The 14,366-nt window shown below is 42.5% G+C and overlaps 1 protein-coding gene across 2 annotated transcripts in view; it reads left to right on the top strand.

Moving 5' to 3' along the window:
* LOC110486106 (GEM-interacting protein) overlaps positions 1–14,366 on the top strand; it is a 58,263-nt gene that overhangs the window by 615 nt on the left and 43,282 nt on the right. For both annotated transcript variants that reach the window (XM_090196173.1, XM_090196172.1), the window contains exon 2: positions 14,154–14,297. In XM_090196173.1, the coding sequence (XP_090052299.1) occupies positions 14,154–14,297 (144 nt within the window). The remainder of the gene's footprint in view (positions 1–14,153; positions 14,298–14,366) is intronic.

Here is a 14,366-nt window from a genome sequence, read left to right as displayed (position 1 = left end):
GTAAGTCAATGGAACATATTTACGACTTTCACACCTGTTTTGATTTTGTAGGTCTAATGATTTACAGACAAGACGAATAGGCCTATGACTATGCAGTTCTGTCATGTTATCTGAAGATTTTCGCGTTTGCCAAGGCATACCACACATAGCCAAATTCATTCTTGGACAAACAAAAGGACCAACCTTTGTTCATGTTCTAGTCGTAACTAGGAAACTCGGAAATGTCAGACTTGCTAACTTGTTGTAATTATACACATCCCGCGTTCAAAAAGCAAGTCCGAAATGTCAGTTTCCTTGTCCCAACTAGCACCTGAACGCGGCATAATGCACCGTTGGCTACACATCGTGACGTGTTTCATTACGCCGTACGTCATCTTCACGCAGTCTTGCCCAATGATCTGTGGATTGCTAATAGGCAAGATGACGTACGGCGTAATGAAACACGTCACGATGTGTAGCCAACGGTGCATTTAGGGCAATTCAGAAAGCGGATTGAGGACCTTATTACTGAAGAATGTGTTGTTTTTTTTATGGCTGTTTTTCTTTCTGCTTGCATTTTGTATTTATATTGATGTGTATTTTCAGTGATTTATGTAAATCAGGGCTCATCTGTAAAAGAGACCTTGACTCCCTGATAAAATAAAAGTGAAAAGGCCTATCCTTTTATTTCCCGCCAACTGACCTAGTCATGATTGCGGTAAAGTTCTGCCTATGGCTTCATTGTCTACATCAGATAGCGCTTTGGATTCCGCCTGCGAAGGGTAATGGGATAGATCTAAAGTAGTCAGTGGTGGAAAAAGTACCCAATTGTCATACTTGAGTAAAAGTCAAGATACCATAACAGAAAATGACTCAAGTGAAAGTCACCCAGTAAAATACTACTTGAGTAAAAGTCTAAAAGTATTTGGTTTTAAATATACTTAAGTATCAAAAGTACAATTTCAAATTGAGTTGAAAAAGTTGTCAACTATAAATAGTAAAGTACAGATACCGTAAAAAACGACTTAAGTAGTACTTTAAAGTATTTTTACTTAAGTACTTTACACCACTGAAAGTAGTCTGGCTACTTTTGCAATCAGTTGATGGGAGGACGGCTCATAGCCTAATAATGGCTGGAATTGAATTGTATCAAAGCTGTTTGATACCATTCCATTTACTCTCTTCCAGTGAATTATGAGCCGTCCTCCCCTCCACAGCCTCCACTGGCTGCTATAACATTAAAAAATATTACTTATGTGACATCGTCTGGTCAACCCCATTTCTGCCTCAAACCTGTCTGAATTAAGCCGTGAAGAACAGGGGTGGCAGCATCATGTTGTGGGGGTGCTTTGCTGCAGGAGGGACTGGTGCACTTCACAAAATAGGTTGCTTCATAAGGAAGGAAAATTATGTTATATTGAAAATTAAATTAAATTGAAGCAACATCTCATGACATCAGTCAGAAAGTTAAAGCTAGGTGGCAATGGGTCTTCCAAATGGACAATGACCCCAAGCATACTTCCAAAGTTGTGGCAAAATGGCTTAAGGACAACAAAGGACATCATCCTCTCTACTATTATTCTGACATTTTACATTCTTAAAATAAAGTGGTGATCCTAACTGACCTTAAACAGGGAATTTTTACTAGGATTAAGTGTCAGGAATTGTGAAAAACAGAGTTTAAATGTATTTGGCTAAGGTGTATGTAAACTTCCGACTTCAACTGTATATGGAGCCCTCCGCATTGGTAAAAAAATGTGGGTGGTGCACGGTGATGCAGTACAGAGCTCAATTTGGCCTCTGTATATCTCCGGAGGCTCCGCAAATGCGTCACACCATCATTGCACCTTCAACCACATTTTTGGATCAAGCATAAATTGGCTCTTAGTTTAGCAACCATACGACGCAGCATCACAACGTGAACACGATTGGTTGACAGTCTGCTGAGTCAGGTATCATACGTTCCTCCTTTGCAGTGCCCACTACATGCTATGCCCACTACGCGTCACTTACTATATGCCGTGGCCACTCTTGATGGGCATCAAATCAAATTTATTAGTCACATACACGTGTTTAGCAGATGTTATTGCCGGTGTATCGAAATGCTTGTGCTTCTAGTTCCGACAGTGCAGCAATATCTAAGAAGTAATATCTAACAATTTCACAACATATATCCTATACACACAAATCTAAGTAGAGGAATGGAATTAATAATATATAAATATATGGATGAGCAATGTCAGAGCGGCATAGACTAAGATACAGTTGAATAGTATAGAATACACTTGTTAAGGGAATTTTTATCAATGATGACTAATTATGTATACATTTCAATCAGGACTGACTAATCAAAATACTATTATGTTACTGTATATGTATGAATTTTCTTTTTAATCCTAGTACTGAATATAATGTGTGTAAATATAATCAAGAATTAGAACAATGACTGTCTGTACCATGGTAGAAATGAATGAACTTATAGCCAGACTGGCTAAAGACTTATCTACACAAGCTGGCCTTGGCTCGGTCATATATTATCTTAATAGGGAGAGACGATGTGAGAACCACACAGCCATTGTACTGGAGCGGAGATGACACGGGCTAGTACTAAAAGTGAATAAACGCTGCTGATTGACTTTAAGACTGGGCTCTGTCCATTTTATACAAATAGGAGTCATACAAATTCTTATGAATTGACAGAGTGTTTAATTTGAATTGGGTATTAAAACAGAGGAATTTAATTCCTGCAACAACATTTGAGATGAGTAATGCAAGATATGTAAACATTATTAAAGTGACTAGTGTTCCATTTATTAAAGTGGCCAATGAATGGCCTTGAGAAATAAGCTGTTTTTCAGTCTCTCGGCCCCAGCTTTGATGCACCTGTACTGACCTCGCCTTCTGGATGATAGCAAGTGAACAGTGGCTCGGGTGGTTGTTGTCCTTGATTATCTTTTTGGCATTTCTGTGACATCGGGTGCTGTAGGTGTCCTGGAGGGCAGGTAGTTTGCTCCCGGTGATGCATTATGCACCCCCCCCCCCCCCCCCCTCTGGAGAGCCCTGCGGGTGTGGGTGATGCAGTTTCCGTACCAAGTAGTGATACAGTCCAACGGGATGCTCTCCATTGTGCATCTGTAAAAGTTTGTGAGGGTTTTAGGTAACAAGCCACATTTATTTAGCCTCCTTCAATGTTTTTTTTTTGTCAGTTGGCATCCAACATTGCACCGCCACCTACTGTGCAGAAATGTGGGCCAAATATATAGTAGGTCAATGGCAGTGGGTGTGGCATGTAGTGGGCGCAGGATGTAGTGGGTGTGGCATGTAGTAACCACAGTCTGCATATTATGGAACGCCTTTACACTATTTGATGTATCAAATAACACTATTTGAGCTTCTACTTTTAAAAACCCACCTCTCCAGAAACAAGTCTCTTGCCGCTTGCTATAGATCACCTTCTGCCCCCAGTTGTGCCCTGGACACCATATGCGAATTGATTGCCCCCATCTTTCTTCAGAGCTCGTGCTGCTAGGTGACGTAAACTGGGACATGCTTAATTAACACCCCAGCCATCCTACAATCTAAGCTTGATGCTCTCACAAATGATCAATGAACCCACCAGGTACAACCCCAAATCTGTAAACACGGGCACCCTCATAGATATCATCCTAACCAACCTGCCCTCCAAATACACCTCTGCTGTCTTCAACCAGGATCTCAGCGATCACTGCCTCATTGCCTGCGTCCGTAATGGGTCTGCGGTCAAGCAACCACCCCTCATCACTGTCAAACTCTCCCTAAAACATTTCAGCGAGCAGGCCTTTCTAATAGACCTGGCCCGGGTATCCTGGAAAGATATTGACATCATTCCATCAGTAGAGGATGCCTGGTTGTTCTTTAAAAGTGCTTCCCTCCCCATATTAAATAAGCATGCTATATTCCAAAAATGTTGAACCAGGAACTGATATTGGACTTGGTTCACTCCAGACGTGACTGCCCTTGACCAGCACAAAAACATCCTGTGGCGTACTGCATTAGCATCGAATAGCCCCCGCAATGTGCAACTTTTCAGGGAAGTTAGGAACCAATATACAGAGGGAGTTAGGAAAGATAAGGCTAGCTTTTTCAAACATAAATTTGCATCCTGTAACACTAACTCCAAAAAGTTCTGGGACACTGTAAAGTCCATGGAGAATAAGAGCACCTCCTCCCAGCTGACCACTGCACTGAGGCTAGGAAACACTGTCACCACCGATAAATCTGCGATAATTGAGAATTTCAATAAGCATTTTTCTATGGCTGGCCATGCTTTCGACCTGGCTACCCCGACCCCGGTCAACAGCCCTGCACCCTTCACTGCAAATTGCCCGAGCCTCCCCCATTTCTCCTTCACCCAAATCCAGATAGCTGATATTCTGAAAGAGCTGCAAAATCTGGCCCCCTCCTCCTAAAATTATCTGCCGAAATTGTTGCAACCCCTATTACTAGCTTGTTCAATCTCTCTTTTCATATCGTGTGAGATCCCCAAAGATTGGCAAGCTGCCGCGGTCATCTCCCTCTTCAAAATGGAGACACTCTAGACACAAACTGCTACAGACCTATATCTATCCTACCCTGCCTTTCTAAGGTCTTCGAAAGCCACGTTTTAACAAACGGATCACCGACCATTTCGAATCCCACCGTACCTTCTCCGCTATGCAATCTGGTTTCCGAGCTGGTCACGGCTGCACCTCAGCCACGCTCAAGGTCCTTAACGACATCATAACCGCCATCGATAAGAGACAATACTGTGCAGCTGTATTCATCGACCTGGCCAAGGCTTTCGATTCTGTCAATCACCATATTCTTATCGGCAGACTAAACAGCCTTGGTTTCTCAAATGACTGCCTAGCCTGGTTCACCAACTATTTCTCTGACATAGTTCAGTGTGTCAAATCGGTGGGCCTGTAGTCCGGACCTCTGGCAGTCTCTATGGGGGTGCCACAAGGTTCAATCCTCAGGCCGACACTTTTCTCTGTATACACCAATGATGACGCTTTTGCTGCTGGTGATTCTCTGATCCACCTCTACGCAGACGACACCATTCTGTATACTTCTGGCCCTTCTTTGGACACTGTGTTAACTAACCTCCAGACAAGCTTCAATGCCATACAACTCTCCTTCCGTGGCCTCCAACTGCTCTTAAATGCAAGCAAAACTAAATGCATGCTCTTCAAGCGATCGCTGCCCACACCTACCCACCCGTCCAGCATCACTACTCTGGATGGTTCTGACTTAGAATATGTGGACAACTACAAATACCTAGGTGTCTGGTTAGACTGTAAACTCTCCTTCCAGACTCACATTAAGCATCTCCAATCCAAAATTAAATCTAGAATCGGCTTCCTATTTCGCAAGAAAGCATCCTTCACTCATGCTGCCAAACATACCCTAGTAAAACTGACTATCCTACCGATCCTCGACTTTGGCAATGTCATTTACAAAATAGCCTCCAATACCCTACTCAATAAATTGGATGTAGTCTATCACAATGCCATCGTTTTGTCACCAAAGCCCCATATACTACCCACCACTGTGACCTGTATGCTCTCGTTGGCTGGCCCTCGCTTCATATCCGTCGCCAAACCCACTGGCTCCAGGTCATCTATAAGTCGTTGCTAGGTAAAGCCCCGCCTTATCTCAGCTCACTGATCACCATAGCAGCACCCACCCGCAGCACACGCTCCAGCAGGTACAGTGCCTTGCGAAAGTATTCGGCCCCCTTGAACTTTGCGACCTTTTGCCACATTTCAGGCTTCAAACATAAAGATATAAAACTGTATTTTTTTGTGAAGAATCAACAACAAGTGGGACACAATCATGAAGTGGAACGACATTTATTGGATATTTCAAACTTTTTTAACAATTCAAAAACTGAAAAATTGTGCGTGCAAAATTATTCAGCCCCTTTACTTTCAGTGCAGCAAACTCTCTACAGAAGTTCAGTGAGGATCTCTGAATGATCCAATGTTGACCTAAATGACTAATGATGATAAATACAATCCACCTGTGTGTAATCAAGTCTCCGTATAAATGCACCTGCACTGTGATAGTCTCAGAGGTCCGTTAAAAGCGCAGAGAGCATCATGAAGAACAAGGAACACACCAGGCAGGTCCGAGATACTGTTGTGAAGAAGTTTAAAGCCAGATTTGGATACAAAAACATTTCCCAAGCTTTAAACATCCCAATGAGCACTGTGCCAGCGATAATATTGAAATGGAAGGAGTATCAGACCACTGCAAATCTACCAAGACCTGGCCGTCCCTCTAAACTTTCAGCTCATACAAGGAGAAGACTGATCAGAGATGCAGCCAAGAGGCCCATGATCACTCTGGATGAACTGCAGAGATCTACAGCTGAGGTGGGAGACTCTGTCCATAGGACAACAATCAGTCGTATATTGCACAAATCTGGCCTTTATGGAAGAGTGGCAAGAAGAAAGCCATTTCTTAAGATATCCATAAAAAGTGTTGTTTAAAGTTTGCCACAAGCCACCTGGGAGACACACCAAACATGTGGAAGAAGGTGCTCTGGTCAGATGAAACCAAAATTGAACTTTTTGGCAACAATGCAAAACGTTATGTTTGGCGTAAAAGCAACACAGCTGAACACACCATCCCCACTGTCAAACATGGTGGTGGCAGCATCATGGTTTGGGCCTGCTTTTCTTCAGCAGGGACAGGGAAGATGGTTAAAATTGATGGGAAGATGGATGGAGCCAAATACAAGACCATTCTGGAAGAAACCTGATGGAGTCTGCAAAAGACCTGAGACTGGGACGGAGATTTGTCTTCCAACAAGACAATGATCCAAAACATAAAGCAAAATCTACAATGTAATGGTTCAAAAATAAACATATCCAGGTGTTAGAATGGCCAAGTCAAAGTCCAGACCTGAATCCAATCGAGAATCTGTGGAAAGAACTGAAAACTGCTGTTCACAAATGCTCTCCATCCAACCTCACTGAGCTCGAGCTGTTTTGCAAGGAGGAATGGGAAAACATTTCAGTCTCTCTATGTGCAAAACTGATAGAGACATACCCCAAGCGACTTACAGCTGTAATCGCAGCAAAAGGTGGCGCTACAAAGTATTAACTTAAGGGGGCTGAATAATTTTGCACGCCAAATTTTTACGTTTTTGATTTGTTAAAAAAGTTTGAAATATCCAATAAATGTCGTTCCACTTCATGATTGTGTCCCACTTGTTGTTGATTCTTCACAAAAAATACAGTTTTATATCTTTATGTTTGAAGCCTGAAATGTGGCAAAAGGTCGCAAACTTCAAGGGGGCCGAATACTTTCGCAAGGCACTGTATATTTCACTGGTCACCCCCAAAGCCAATTCCTCCTTCGGCCACCTTTCCTTCCAGTTCTCTGCTGCCAATGACTGGAACAAACTGCAAAAATCACTGAAGCTGGAGACTCATATCTCCCTCACTAGCTTTAAGCACCAGCTGACAGAGCAGCTTACAGATCAATGCACCTGTACATAGCCAATCTGTAAATAGCCCATCCAACTACCTCAACACCATATTGTCATTTATTTTGCTCCTTTGCACCCCAGTACCGCTACTTGCACTCATCTTCTGCACATCCATCACCACAGTGTTTAATTTGCCATACTGTAATAATTTCGCTGCTATGACCTATTTATTGCCTCACCCCCCTTATCCTACCTCATTTGCACACACTGTATATAGACTTTCTCTATTGTATTATTGACTGTATGTTTGTTTATTCCATGTGTAACTCTGTGTTGTTGAATGTGTCGAACTGCTTTGCTTTATCTTGGCCAGGTCGCAGCTGTAAATGAGAACTTGTTCTCAACTAGCCTACCTGGATAAATAATGGTGAAATAAAATAAATAAATACAATTTGACACGTTAAATAAGCTTTTCATTTGACACGTCAAATAACACAGTTCTATTATAGAATGTTGTGTGTTCTGAATTTGCCCGTGCAAGCCAAGCGCCACCACTACTATCAGTAGCACTGTCAAAGCTGTACAAAAATGTCTGCAAACACCGGCCACGAACAATGTGTTTACAATACCGCGTTCGTAATAAAGCATCATTGGTTTGATCGCAACTTCTGGGGTAGCTAGCTTTAGCTTGGTAGCTAGCTAGCACCAATACAATCAGCCTGAAAACAACAACCAGTAGAAACTGCAGTCAAGTGTTCTTTCTATAGGATTGAAGTCAGGGCTTTGTGATGGCCACTCCAATACCTTGACTTTGTTGTCCTTAAGCCACTTTGCCACAACTTTGGAAGTATGCTTGGAGTCATTGTCCATTTGGAGACCCATTTGCAACCAAGCTTTAACATCCTGACTGATGTTGCTTCAATATATCCACATAATTTTCCTTCCTCATGATGCCATCTATTTTGTGAAGAGCACCAGTCCCTCCTGCAGCAAAGCACCTCCACAACATGATGCTGCCACCCCCGTGCTTCACTGTTGGGATGGTGTTCTTCGGCTTGCAAGCTTCCCCCTTTTTCCTCCAAACATAATGATAGTCGTTATGGCCAACAGTTCTGTTTCATCAGACCAGAGGACATTTTTCTAAAAAGTACGATATTTGTCCCCATCTGCAGTTGCAAACCATTGTCTGTTTTTTGCTGCTGTTCTGGGATTGATTTGTGCTTTTCGCACCAAATTATGTTCATCTCTAGGAGACAGAATGCACCTCCTTCCTGAGCGGTATGACGGCTGTGTGGTCCCATGGTGTTTATACTTGCCAACTATTGTTTGTACAGATGAAAGTGGTACCTTCAGGCATTTGGAAATTGCTCCCAATGATGAACCACACTTGTGGAGGTCTACAATTTTTTTTTTAGGTCTTGGCTGATTTCTTTTGTTTTTCCCATGATGCTTTGCTTGAGCAAAGATGCACTGAGTTTGAAGGTAGGTCTCGAAATATATCCACAGGTACACCTCCATTTGACTCAAATTATGTCAATTAGCCTCTCAGAAGCTTCTAAAGCCATGACAAAATATTCTGGAATTTTCCAAGCTGTTTAAAGGAACAGTCAACTTAGTGTATTGTTACTTCTGACCTACTGGAATTGTGCTACAGTGAAATAATCTGTCTGTAAACAATTTTTTGAAAAATGACTTGTGTCATGCACAAAGTAGTTTGCCAAAACTATAGTTTGCTAACAAGAAATTTGTGGAGTGGTTGACAACGAGTTTTAATGACTCCAACCTAAGTGTATGTTAACTTCCGACTTCAACGGTATATCTTCCAATGGTGCGACTGCTGTTGGCATTCAAAGATTATCCAACTTGAATAAACGCTTCGAGGTAAGGATGACAGTAGTGGTGTAATCTACGGCGATACAGATATCACTTATTATTGATATCTACATAGAGCATGGATGTGAATCACACTGCTGCTCTCTCATTTATCTTTTTGCACCTTACGGATTGTTGTTGTGGATGGCTGTTCACATATCTAAATGTGTATTTGAACCAAATAATGCTTGAATTCAAGAAGTTTAAGCTGCCTACCAATCATTTCAGGCTCCCTAGTCATGCGGCTGTCTAAGGCACTGCATCGCAGTGCTAGAGGCTTCACTACAGTCCCTGGTTCGATTCCAGGCTGTATCTTAACTGACCCTGATTGGAAGTCCCATAGGGCGGCGCACAATTGGCCCAGCGTCGTTAGGGTTTGGCCGGGGTAGGCCGTCATTATAAATAATACTTTTTCTTAAATGACTTGCCTAGTTAAATAAAGGTTAAAAAACATATTTTTGAAACCGGTGGACATGCATAGTGCAGATCCAAGCCTATGGAATAAAAGTGGGGCTTTCTCATTCATGCCGATATTAAAAAAAAAAAAATATCCATAGGCCTAATGGACACATGCTCAAACTTGCAAACTTTTGATTGACTTAAAGGGGCAATCTGTAGTTAAGACATCCCATTTTTGGACTCATAAATTATATATACAGTATCAGTCAAAAGTTTGGACCCACCTACTCATTCAAGGGTTTTTCTTTATTTTTTACTATTTTCTACATTGTAATATAATAGTGAAGACATAAAAACTATGAAATAATACATATGGAATCATGTACTAACCAAAAAAGTGTTTTAGATTCTTCAAATATTGCACTGAGATCCCATTCGGGAGCCTTCAATACACATAGTGGTATAATACACAATGCGTAACTGGTACAATAAATGTGGCTCAATTCTCACCGGTTTCAGAGTCCCGCAATAAGAGCTACAACACTAATGTTCTCTGCGTATCCCTGAGTAGACTGATACCCAATGTCATTGATCCACAATCCATAGGTACAGTGAAATAAGTATGCCCCCAATGCAATTCTGAAGTCTAATACATAGTGCGATTTCAGCAGATTTGTCAAATTAACAAATTATTGTATTTTGTTGAATTTATATAACATCATTAGAACTTCGTTTAGCATGATCTATTCAATTATGGCATAATTCCACTATTTGTATTCATTTGCATCACTGTCAATGACAGACTTTTATTTTGAAGGCTAATTGCAAATTACACTATTGTGGCTATTCCTTATTGTGGATATTTTCATACAGATGGGTTCGACCACCATAAATCAAATGATAACTTTCTTATAAATTAGGGTTATTTTAGATGACACTAGCTAACTATATCTACTGAAACAGAGGATGAAGTTTTGCTATGTTTTTGGGGAATAACATTGTTTGCAGTCATCAGCTAGCTAGCTTTTTTTTAATGACCAGCACTGTCCAGACAGAGCTAGTGGAGAGCAGAGGCTCTGGACAAAACTTTACCAGCATCCTAGAATATGCATCAATGAATCGTTGTGACATATGAAATACGAGTGATAGTGTAATCAATGCGTAATAAGTACGTAAAAAATGTGTTAAATTATTAAATTGTGTGCAGTCATATTCAGGTCCTGATTAATCAACAAGCATATTTAACACAAGGAATACCTATTTAAGAATGCTGTTCATTGACTACAGCTCAGCATTCAACACCGTAGTACCCTCCAAGCTCATCATCAAGCTGGAGGCCCTGGGCCTCAACCCCGCCCTGTACAATTGGGTCCTGGCCTTTCTTGATGGGCCACCTCAAGTGGTGAAGGTAGGAAACAACATCTCCACCTCACTGACCCTCAACACTGGGGCCCCACAAGGGTGCATGCTCAGCCCCCTCCTGTACTCCCTGTTCACCCATGCACACCTCCAACTCAATCATCAAGTTAGCAGACGACACAACAGTAGTGGGCTTGATTAGCAACAACGACGAGACAACCTACAGCAGAGCTGCCCAAACCTGTTCCTGGAGAGCTACCTTCCTGAAGGTTTTCGCTCCAACCCCAGTAGTAACTAACCTGATTCAGTTTATCAACCAGCTAATTATTCGAATCAGGTGCGCTAGATTAGAGTTGGAGCGAAAACCTTCAGGATGGTAGCTCTCCAGGAACAGGGTTGGCCAGGCCTGGCCTACAGGGAGGAGGTGAGGGCGCTTGGAGTGTGGTGTCAGGAAAACAACCTTTCACTCAACGTCAACAAAAAAAGGAGATGATCGTGGACTTCAGGAAACAGCAGAGGGAGCATCCCCTTATCCACATCGAAGGGACAGCAGTGGAGAAAGTGGAAAGTTTTAAGTTCCTCGCCGTACACCTCAACAACAAACTGAAATGTTTCACCCACACAGACAGTGTGGTGAAGAAGGCGCAACAGCACCTCTTCAACCTCAGCAGGCTGATTCAATGTAGCTTGTCACCCAAATCTCTGACTAACATTTACAGATCCACAATCGAGAGCATCCTGTCGGGCTGTGTCACAGTCTGGTACGGCAACTGCTCCGCCCTCAACCGAAAGGCTCTCCAGAGGGTGATGCAGTTTGCACAACGCATCACCGGGGGCAAACTACCTGCCCTCCAGAACACCTACAGCACCTGATGTCACAGGAAGGCAAAAAAAGATCATCAACCACCCGAGCCACTGCCTGTTCACCCCGCTATCATCCAGAAGGCGAGGTCAGTACAGGTGCATCAAAGCTGGGACCGAGAGGCTGAAAAACAGCTTCTATCTCAAGGCCATCAGACTGCTAAACAGCCATCACTAACTCAGAGAGGCTGCTGCCTACATGGAGACCCAATTACTGGACACTAATAAATGGATCACTAGTCACTTTAAATAAGGCCACTTGAATAATGTTTACATATCTTACATTACTCATATCATATGTATACTATTTGACATGTTAAATAGTGTTATTCATGTGACTACCGACCATGCCTCAAGGGGTCGCCATCCTACTTCCGATTCCAATGCAAGTTGCAGGGCATGCAGGCATACTGTCTGATATGCCAATTCAGTGGCGATTTTAGCATGTAAATCTTGTAAATCACTAAACCAACACTAAACCAATGGCAACACCTGCATTTTGGAGCTGCCTTACTCAACAAAGCAAAAAAGAGATCATGTTTGTATGCAGCTTTATTAACGCAATGATTTTATATATTTTTTTACATTGTTTGCAAACTGATATGGGACACATATTAATGCCAAAATAGCATGCAAAACAGACAAGAACAACAACAAATATATATATATATATAAACAATACAGTGCCTTCAGAAAGTATTCAGACACCTTTACTTTTTTTTGTTACGTTACAGACTTATTCTAAAATTGATTAAATAAAAACAAATCCTCAGAAATCTACACTCAATACCCCATAATGACAAAGCGAAAACAGTTTTTAGATTTTTTTGCAAATGTATTAAAAATAAATAAAAAACAGAAATACTTACATAAGTATTCAGACCCTTTTTTATGAGACGCAAAATTGAGCTCTGGTGCATCCTGTTTCCATTGATCTTCCTTGAAGTTTCTACAACTTGAATGGAGTCCATTTGTGGTAAATTCAATTGATTGAACATGATTTGGAAAGGCACACACCTGTCTATATAAGGTCCCACAGTTAACAGTCTATGTCTGAGCAAAAACCAAGCCATGAAGTTGAGGTAATTGTCCGTAGAGATCCGAGACAGGATTTTGTCAAGGCACAGATCTTGGGAAGGGAACCAAAACACTTCTGCAGCATTGAAGGTCCCCAAGAACACAGTGGCCTCCATCATTCTTAAATAGAATAAGTTTAGAATCACCAAGATTATTCCTAGAGCTGGCTGCCCGGTCAAACTGAGCAATTGGGGGGAGAAGGACCTTGGTCAGGGAGGTGACCAGAAACCCGATGGTCACTTTGAAAGAGCTCAATAGTTCCTCTGTGGAGATGGGAGAACCTTCCAGAAGACAACCATCTATGCAGCACTCCACTAATCAGGCCTTTATGGAATGGACGGAAGCCACTCCTCAGTGAAATGCACATGACAACCCACTTGGAGTTTGCCAAAAGGCACCTAAAGACTCTGACCATGAGAAACAAGATTCTCTGGTTTGGTGAAACTAAGATTGAACTCTTGGCTCTGAATGCCAAGTGTCACAGCTGGAGGAAACCTGGCACCATCCTTATGGTGAAGCATGGTGGTGACAGCATCATGTTTTGGTGGTGTTTTTCAGCGGCAGGGACTGGGAGACTAGTTACAATCGAGGCAGAGATGAATGGAGCAAAGTACAGAGAGATCCTTGATGACAACCTGCTTCAGAGCACTCAGGACCTCAGCCTGGGGCGAAGGTTCACCTTCCAACAAGACAACAACCCTAAGCACCCAGCCGAGACAACACAGGAGTGGCTTCAGGACAAGTCTCTGAATGTCCCTGAGTGGCCCAGCCAGAGCCCAGACTTGAACCCGATCGAACATCTCTGGAGAGACCTGAAAATAGCTGTGCAGCGACGCACCCCATCCAACCTGAGAGGATCTGCAGAGAAAAATGGGAGAAACTCCCCAAATACAGGTGTGCCAGGCTTGTAGCGTCATACCCAAGAAGACTCGAGGCTGTAATTGCTGCTCTGCCCCAAAGGCCCTGAATGACGGGTCACCACTGTGCCAATTGACTATAGAAACGTATATAGTGTTTTAGTTTACAAATTACCACACAAACACACACACAGACAATTTTAGTAAACATTTTTTTACATTTTACAGTGCGTAATCTCTCAATCTAAATATTTTATCTTTCTCTCTTTCCCTCCCACCTTCCCTCCCAGAGCTGGGTGGTCCTAACCAGCTACATGTGTCCATGGGGCTCCAGGCCCTACAGCAGTCTCTCCAGCCCCTGGCGGAATGCTACCCATCCATGGGTCGACCTCCAGTCAGCCACGCCCTCACCATGCTGCGTCGCTCCATCACAGGTCAGTCAGTCTCAGCACCCTAGAATCCATCTCCTGGACATTTTAATCTCACTATCATGGGTTGTGTAA

The sequence above is a fragment of the Oncorhynchus mykiss genome, chromosome 13, assembly GCF_057628025.1.
Source record: "Oncorhynchus mykiss isolate SJ-2025 chromosome 13, ASM5762802v1, whole genome shotgun sequence".
NCBI classification, from domain to species: domain Eukaryota; kingdom Metazoa; phylum Chordata; class Actinopteri; order Salmoniformes; family Salmonidae; genus Oncorhynchus; species Oncorhynchus mykiss.
This window is presented reverse-complemented; position numbering and strand designations above follow the sequence as displayed.